The sequence below is a fragment of the Chiloscyllium plagiosum genome, unplaced genomic scaffold, assembly GCF_037043375.1.
Source record: "Chiloscyllium plagiosum isolate Xiang-an unplaced genomic scaffold, Cpla_swu_hap1 HiC_scaffold_35, whole genome shotgun sequence".
In the NCBI taxonomy this organism is placed as follows: Eukaryota; Metazoa; Chordata; class Chondrichthyes; order Orectolobiformes; family Hemiscylliidae; genus Chiloscyllium; species Chiloscyllium plagiosum.
This window is the reverse complement of record NW_028270173.1, coordinates 48,797,121-48,805,315: the sequence shown is the minus strand read 5'-3', so window position 1 is coordinate 48,805,315 and position 8,195 is coordinate 48,797,121. Positions and strand designations below refer to the sequence as shown.

Here is an 8,195-nt window from a genome sequence, read left to right as displayed (position 1 = left end):
TCCCTTATCAAATACACCGTCCCCCTCCTCGCTTGCCTCCCTTTCTATCTTTCCTGTAGCATTTATATCCTGGAACATTAAGCTGCCAGCCCTGTCCATCCCTGAGCCACATTTCTGTAATTACTATGATATTCCAGTCCCATGTTCCGAACCATGCCATGAGTTCATTTGCCTTCTCTGTATTAGCCTCTTGCATTGAAATAAATGCAGTTTAATTTTTCATTCCTGCCTTGCTCTTTGCTCTGTCCCTGCCTGTCCTGACTGTTTGACTCGCTTCTTTTCTCAGCTGTACCAGACTCAGATTGATCTCTTTCCATACCCTTACTAATTTAAATCCATCTGAACAGCTCAAGCAAATCTCCCTGCCAGTCCCCTTCCAGTTCTGGTGCAATTCTTGTACAGGTCACTTCTATCTCAGAAGAGGTTCCAATGATCCAAAAAGGTGAATCCTTCTCCCATGCACCAGCTCCTCAGCCGTGCATTCATCTGCTCTATCTTCCTATTTCTACACTCACTAGCTTGCAGCACCAGGAGTAATCCAGATATTACTACCCTCGAGGAACACCTTTTCAAATCTCTGCCTAACTTTGCAAGGTTTGTGAAGGTTTGTAGCTCAGGTTGGGGTTTAGGGTGTAGGTTTGCTCGCTGAGCTGTAGGTTTGATATCCAGATGTTTCATTACCTGGCTAGGTAACATCATTAGTGGTGACCTCCAAGTGAAGCGAAGCTGTTGTCTCCTGCTTTCTATTTATATGTATGTCCTGGATGGGGTTCCTGGGGTTTGTGGTGATGTCATTCTCTGTTCATTTTCTGAAGGGTTGATAGATGGTATCTAGATCTATGTGGTTGTTCATGGCGTTGTGGTTGGAGTGCCAGACCTCCAAGAATTCTCTGGCATGTCTTTGCTTAGCCTGTCCCAGGATAGATGTGTTGTCCCAGTCGAAATGGTGGGTTTTTTTCATCGGTGTGTAGGGCTACGAGGGAGAGAGGGTCGTGTCTTTTTGTGGCTAGCTGGTGTTCGTGTATCCTGGTGGCTAACTTTCTTCCTGTTTGTCCTACGTAGTGTTTGTGGCAGTCCTTGCATGGAATTTTGCACTCCAACCACAACGCCATAAACAAACAAATAGATAGATCTAGATCTATCAACCCCTCAGAAAATGAACAGGAAATGACATCACCACAAACCCCAGGAACCCCATCCAGGATAAACATATAAATAGAAAGCAGGAGACAACAGCTTCGCTTCACTTGGAGGTCGCCACTGATGATGTTACTGAGCCAGGTAATGAAACGTCAGGATATCAAACCTACAGCTCAGCGAGCAAACCTACACCCTAACACTCTGCCTAACTTTCTATATTCCCCCTTCAGAATCTCATCCTTTTCCCTTCCTATGTCATTGGTTCCAATATGTACAATGACAGCCTGCTGTCCCTCTCCCCTTTGAGAACATTCTGAACCCTCTCTGAGACATCCTTGATCCTGGCACCAGGGAGGCAATGCACCATTCTGATTTTTCACCGCTGGTCACAGAAACGTTGTCTGTGCCTCTGAATAGAGAGTCCTCTGACACAATCGATTGCTTGGAAATGAACATACCCCTCATTACATGAGAGCCAGTCTTGATACCAGAAACTTGACAGTTCCTGTTACATTCCCCTGAGAATCCATCACCCTCTTCATTTTTCAAAACTTTTTCATACTTGTTTGAAATGGGGATAGCCACAGGAGACTCCTGCACTTCCTGCTTAACCCTCCTACCTTTCCTGGAGGTAACCCATCTACCTGACTGTATCTGCAGCTTTTCTGCCTTCCTATAACTGCCATCCATCACACCCCATTGCTCTAGTAAATTCCTCTTTGCCTCTAACTGTTGCTCCAACCAATCCATGCGACTCAATAGGATTCGCTCCAACCAAACACATTTCCTGCAAACATAATCAGGCCCAGAAAATAGCACCATCTTATTGCCCTGAAAAGCAGTGCTCCAGGCTAAGTGGAAACGTGTGGTTTATATTTTTTAAAATTTAATCAAGAGACAGATTTCAACTAAACGTATAATCAAAACAGAATTTGACTCTATTTCGTACTGCAGACTTCCAGCAAGGTTACACATTAAAAATTATGAACGTATCTGTGCCTGTGCTGGTTCCTCCAAGGTCAGCTGTGAATTTCGCTGTTTGCTAATTTTCCAAGACACACTCTGATATCCACAGATACGTGAACTCTTTGTCTGCCTTTCCTCCTTTTAAAAGTGCTGTTGTTTTGACATTTCTTTTCTCCAAAGTTCCAAAACAATGCAACAGCATATACAACAGTAATTGCTGCTCCTGGAATTTGAGAAAATCACCCAAACACCTAAAATACCTCAAAACAAAAGCAGCTCTTCCAGACACAATTTCTTTCCTGTCCTCCATCTTGGATTACCCAGAACAGCCCAGATCCTTCTCAACTCTTTATAAACCCATCCTGATGCCTTTTAAATGCTGTAATTGTACCAGCCTCTATCACTTCCTCTGATGGCTCATTCCATCCTTGCACCAACGATTATGCAAAAAGTTGCCTCTTAGATCTCTTTTATATCTTTTCCCTCTCACCTTCAACCAATGCCCTTTAGTTTCAGACTCCTCTATTATGAAAAAAAGAACTTGGCTATTCACTTTATCCATGCCCCTCATGATTTTATAAACTTCTGTGAGCTCACCCCTCAGCCTCCAACACTGAAGGGAAAATAGCCCCAGCCTATTCAGTCTCTCCCTAGAGCTCCAAACCTTGTAAGTCCTTTCTGGACCCTTTCACATTTCCTATAGCAGTAAGTGCGGAATTTAACATAGCATTCGAAAAGTGGCTGAATCAATGTCCTGTACAGCTGCAGCATGACATCTCAACTCACGTACTCAATACATTGACCAATAAAGGCAAGTAGACCAAACACCTTCTTCACTATCCTGTCAATCTGCAACTCCACCTTCAGGAACTATGACTCTACACTCCAAGGTCTGTTTGTTTGGCAACACTCCCCAGCACCCTACCATTAACTGTATAAATGCCGCTATGATTTACCCAAAGTGCAACACCTCACATTTATCAAAATTAATCTCCATCTGCCACTCCTCAGCCCATCTGATCAAGGTCCCATTGTACTCTGAGATAACCTTCCTCACTGCCCACTACATTTCCTGTTTTGGTGTCATCTGAAAACAAACCATTACTAACCATTCCCTCCTATATGCACATCCAAATCATTTATAAAGATAATAGGAAGCAGTGGACACAGGTAGTGAGTAATTTAAAGAGATTGATCCTCATCTCCATTCCGCCAGGCTCAGGGGAAGAGATTGCACAGCCCCACGCAGAGAGAGGGTCCTTGTAAATAACACACAGAGTCCGATCGTGGGCCAGAGCCTGTGGGAGGCTGACAGAGTGGTCACTGACAGACATGGACTACATCCCCCAGAATGCAGCCTGTGATTGAAACAAATGACTGGAAGGACTGGGTCTGTCGTTCCAGGATAGTGGGAATGTGAGCGCTGGAATTCTGACCCGGATTGGAGAGCATATTGCTTATCTGCTCCAGGTTGAGGTGTGAGGCAGCCACTGGAGAAAGGGGCAGTACTGCCTGAGTCTGGGACCCTCTGACAGCACAGGCCCTGGAGATTAGCCCCATGTGTAACTCCCTCTCCCTGGCCCTGATACAGGATCCCCCTTCCCCTTTGATCAGATTGTTCCTGTGGTTATTAATGATTAATTATCTATGACTGTTTGATCACCGACAGGAATTCACATTTTTCAACAGAAACTACTGTTGAGGTCAGTGATGACGGCAGCATTAAGAGATCAATGAGATTTGGATTTGATGGAGAAGATTTTATCAGTTTAGACCCAGACAGAATGAGATCGCATACAATCCCATTGCAGTGATGACTAAAGAGAAATGGAATTCTGATGATTCCTGGAACAATTACTGGAAAAGACACCTGGAAGAAGTAACTGTAGAAATGTTAAAGAGATATCTGGAAGCTGGAAAAGATTATTTCAAAAGGAAAGGTATGTATTTCTGTTTTGCTCCATGTTCTGATCTAACCTCACTGATCTATGAAACCGCTCTCCCATTCCATTCAGTGTCTGTCTATTGTTTGTGGTTTCACCCTTTCCCATCACAGTTCAGCCTGAAGTGTTCATCTCCAGGAGGGAGCCCAATGGTCAGGACAAGCCGCTCACTCTCTCCTGCCTAGTCACTGGGTTTTATCCTGTAGACATCGAGGTGACCTGGCTAAGGAATGGAGAGGTCATGTCTGAGACCCAATCCTCGGGGGTACGACCGAACCACGATGGGACCCATCAGATCCAGAAAGAGATTGAGATCAATGCTGGGGATGAGGATCAATACTCCTGTCACATTGAACACAGCAGCCTGGCAGAGGGCAAGCTCTATCAGTGGGGTAAGGGACTGGAGAGAGAGAGAGAGAGAGAGAGAGAGAGTGTGTGTGTGAGAGAGAGAGAGAGAGAGAGCAGGCATTTGGAGAATCCAATACAATGTGTCAACCAATCCCATCAGTTCCCAATGGGCAGGATCTGTGACAATTGTCCCAATTGTCCCAATCAACACAGAACTGAGACTGGAAATGGAACAGCGACAATGTTGATTTATTACATTGTGTTTCAGAAATCCAACAAAACAGTGTGGAACGTTCCCATTGTGTACTTTTGATTGGATTAGTCTCTGCAATGGCTGCAATATTTGGAATAATCATCTGGAAAAAGCCCTGGAGAGGTAAGAATCCAAGAGAGGGGAATGTGGAACTGAGGAGACAGAGTGGGTGTGGGGGAATCTCCAGTACTGGGAGTACAGGGCACTGTGGGGAATGGAACTGATTGAATTCCCACACACAGATACACACGTATAAACACGTATTGTTCCCTGTCTTAAACCCCTGCACACACCCCATTCCTCACTGATTGAATATTGATGCAATGGAAGAGATGTTGAAAATCTCCATAAAGTGTAAGGATGGAGGGGAGTGTGGGAATAAGGATTTCTGACACAGTCTCCATCCCCTCACACTGTGTTGTCATCCTTTGAGAATGGATTATTCCCCATTCTAATGGACATTTACTTTGTTTCTGCAGGTTCACCAAGTGGAACCTACACAATAGCTCCCAGTAAGTGACTGAGGGGATAGAGTGTTGGGAATGATGGAGAAGGGATTGGAAGGTGTAGTGTTACATTCTCCTGGATGGGACACACATCAGGATCGCTTCTCGGCCTTTTGGCTAAGATCAAGTGTCTGTTCTTATCAGGACAGGGGTCGAGTTGCGAGTCATCAGAGCTAGTGGAGATCATTGCTGGATCGTGATTGGACGTTGGAGGATCGTCTGGTTGTGCTGACCTGCTATTGGTGGATCTTCATGCTGGCTTCGGCCTAACGCCAATTCAGGGACCAGCCAACCTCAGAGCTATGGCCTCAACAGCTGCGCGCAGCCCTGGGCAGGGTGTTCGAAACACCGTCCGGGTGTCTGTCAAGAAGGTGGAGGAGCGTACACCAGTCGATCGGACGGTGTTCATCAAGAAGGTGTTGTTCGAGTGCTGTGGATTTGCCGCAGCAGACATGTACTGCCTGCAGGATTTCCCTGGGGCAGGCTACTTCGACGTCACCTTCGGGAGTGTGAAGCAATGTGAGCAGCTCCTGAAGGTCTTCAAAGAAAAGGAAGGGGAGCCGCTGTTCTCCATCTTGTCGGCGGTCCCGTTGTGTGTGCTTCCTGCACAGAGGAGCCGGGTTGTTACAATCCACATGTACAACCCCTACGTGCCAGCAACTGATGTCCTGACGTTCCTGGGAAGATATGTGCAGGTCGAGGGTCAAAGCACCGACGTGGTTGACCCTTTCGGGGTCTGGACCAGCAAACGACAGGTCAAGGTAACCCTGAGGGTCGATGCCAGCGGGAATATCCTCCACCCACCCTCCAGCTTTGCTATCGGAGGGAGCAGAGGGTACCTGACTTATGCAGGGCAGCCGAAAGTGTGCCGAACCTGTGGGAGGTCAGGCCACATGGCGGCGGACTGCAAGGTCACGATCTGTCGCAATTGCAAGAAGGAGGGCCACCCGACCAAAGACTGCAAGGAGGAAAAGAACTGCAATCTGTGCGGGGAGGCGGGCCACGTGTACAGGGCCTGCCCAAGATGAGGGGCCGCCACCTACGCACAGATGGCCGGAGGGGGGCCACAAAAGGACAGCAAGGCACCGCAAACCGGCAAGGGAATGGTGTCAGGGGGCACGCAACAGGAAGGACAGGCCGGAGCAGAGCAGATGACAGTTACCGGAGAGGTACAGCTGCCGAGCGAAGCTCCAACAGGACAGGAGGAGGAGGCGGAGAAGGGAAAGAAGGAGGCAGAGGAATGGACCGTGGTGCAAAACAGGAAGAGGAAAACCCACCCGGTCACCAAGACCTCCCAGAAAAAGGGGAAAAGGCAGCTGCAGGTGGAAGACATGGACAGCTCTTCGGAGGGTGAGGACGGAAGAAAGGAGGGTCGTCACCAAAAGAAGAGGCAGAGCGCTGCGAGGAGAAAGGAGAGCAGCAACTGCCAACCAAGGGACGAGCCTCCTGAGGAAATGGGAAACCACCACCCCCCACCAGGTGAAAGCCAGAAGGGCCCCACCGCCACACAGCTCCAGGTCACTGGGAGCAGCGACCCTCTGACAGCCCCGCTGTCAGATATAGAAACAGACAGCGTGGACCCTGGTCGCGGCCCGATGACACCGAAGCGGGCAAATGGGCCGAGTGAGGAACTGGACAGCTACCTCAGCCCCGCGAGGGTCCAGCAGTTTGCGTACTGCATGGGGATGCAGACAGCTACCCCAGAGGGGCAGGACCAGCAGCAATCGGACATGGGTAACCTTACAACCTGTTAACAAAATGGGGTTTAAAATTGCAACTATTAATGTGCACAGCATAAAATCTGCTGCGCGATGTGTTTCAACACTGGCCTTCCTGGCCAACGTGAAAGCTGATGTCCTGTTTCTGCAGGAATGTGGGATACCGCACCTCAGCAGCTACAGGAGATGGTCGAGCTTGTGGGCCCATGGGCCGTCAGTGTGGTCGGGGGGTAACGATAACCGCGCCTCCGGCCTGGGTATTCTGTTACGGGGAGGCAACTTCACCATCTCCGAGGTTAAGGAGGTGGTGGGCGGGCGCCTCCTCGTCGCCGACGTCATGTACAGAAACGCTCCCCTGAGACTGATTAATGTGTACGCCCCAGCGGGTAAGAGGGAACGGTTGGCCGTCCTGCAGCAGCTCCACTGTTGCTGGCTACATCCAGGCCGGTCATTCTGGCCGGAGACTTCAACTGTATCATCGATCCGGCGGGGGGGACAGTAAACTGGACGCCACGTCCAGAGCCCTGATGGACACGGTCAAAGACGCCAAGCTGCACGACGTCTTCAGCACCCCTGCAGACCGAGCGCAGCGTAGATATACATGGTCATGGACAGACGGGTCTATCCGCTCAAGGATAGATTACCTGTTTGTGTCCCGAACGTTCTCGGTCAGATCCACCGACGTCAAGCCGGTGTTCTTCTCTGACCACTGCCTCCTGCTGGCCGACTGTCACCTACAGGACGAGCAGCGGGCTGGTAAGGGAACGTGGAAACTGAACACCAAGCTGTTGACCCCGGGAAGCATTGAGGAGCTCAAGAGGGATTACGCAGGTTGGAGAACCGTGAAGTCCCTATTTGAGTCTCCAGCAGACTGGTGGGAAACAGTAAAAGGGAACATCAAGAGGTTCTTCATCCTCAAAGGTGTTCAGGAGGCGAGAGAGAGACGGGGAAAACTGTCCCAGCTCCAGGAAAGTATGCAGAACCTGCTCCTGCTGCAGACGTTGGGGGTCGATGTCACGGAGGACCTCAAGGAGGTGAAGGGCCAGCAAGCCTCGCTCTTTGCCTCGGAGTCCTCCAAGATAATCTTCCGGTCCAGGGTCCGCTCGGTGGAGCAGGACGAGACGTGCTCACGTTTCTTCTTCCAGAAGGTGCACAAAGAGAGCTCTGTGCTCAGCAGCCTGAAGGAAGAAGATGGCTCGCTAACGTCATCTCAGGCTGACGTCATGAGGATCAGTAAATCCTTCTATGCCAGTCTGTATGACGCGAAGCCGACCGACAGCGTGGCCTCCCAGTCATTCCTGTCCTCTATCACGGAGGTCTT

The 8,195-nt window shown here is 49.2% G+C and overlaps 1 protein-coding gene across 1 annotated transcript; it reads left to right on the top strand.

The window, feature by feature from the left end:
• The first annotated feature begins 3,919 nt into the window (after positions 1–3,919).
• LOC148140796 (class I histocompatibility antigen, F10 alpha chain-like) lies at positions 3,920–5,170 on the top strand. The gene is made up of 3 exons (XM_087979033.1): positions 3,920–4,046; positions 4,256–4,441; positions 5,130–5,170. The coding sequence occupies exons 1-3, from the start codon at positions 3,920–3,922 to the stop codon at positions 5,168–5,170; spliced, it is 354 nt and encodes a 117-aa protein (XP_087835159.1).
• The last annotated feature ends 3,025 nt before the right edge of the window (positions 5,171–8,195 follow it).

Excerpts from the sequence above, each read along its gene's own strand:
- LOC148140796 (XM_087979033.1), top strand. The coding sequence starts at position 3,920 with ATGACTAAAGAGAAATGGAATTCTGATGATTCCTGGAACAATTACTGG. Across the intron at positions 4,047-4,255 it reads AGATTATTTCAAAAGGAAAG|ACATCGAGGTGACCTGGCTA; the intron begins GTATGTATTTCT and ends TTTATCCTGTAG. Across the intron at positions 4,442-5,129 it reads GGGCAAGCTCTATCAGTGGG|GTTCACCAAGTGGAACCTAC; the intron begins GTAAGGGACTGG and ends TTGTTTCTGCAG.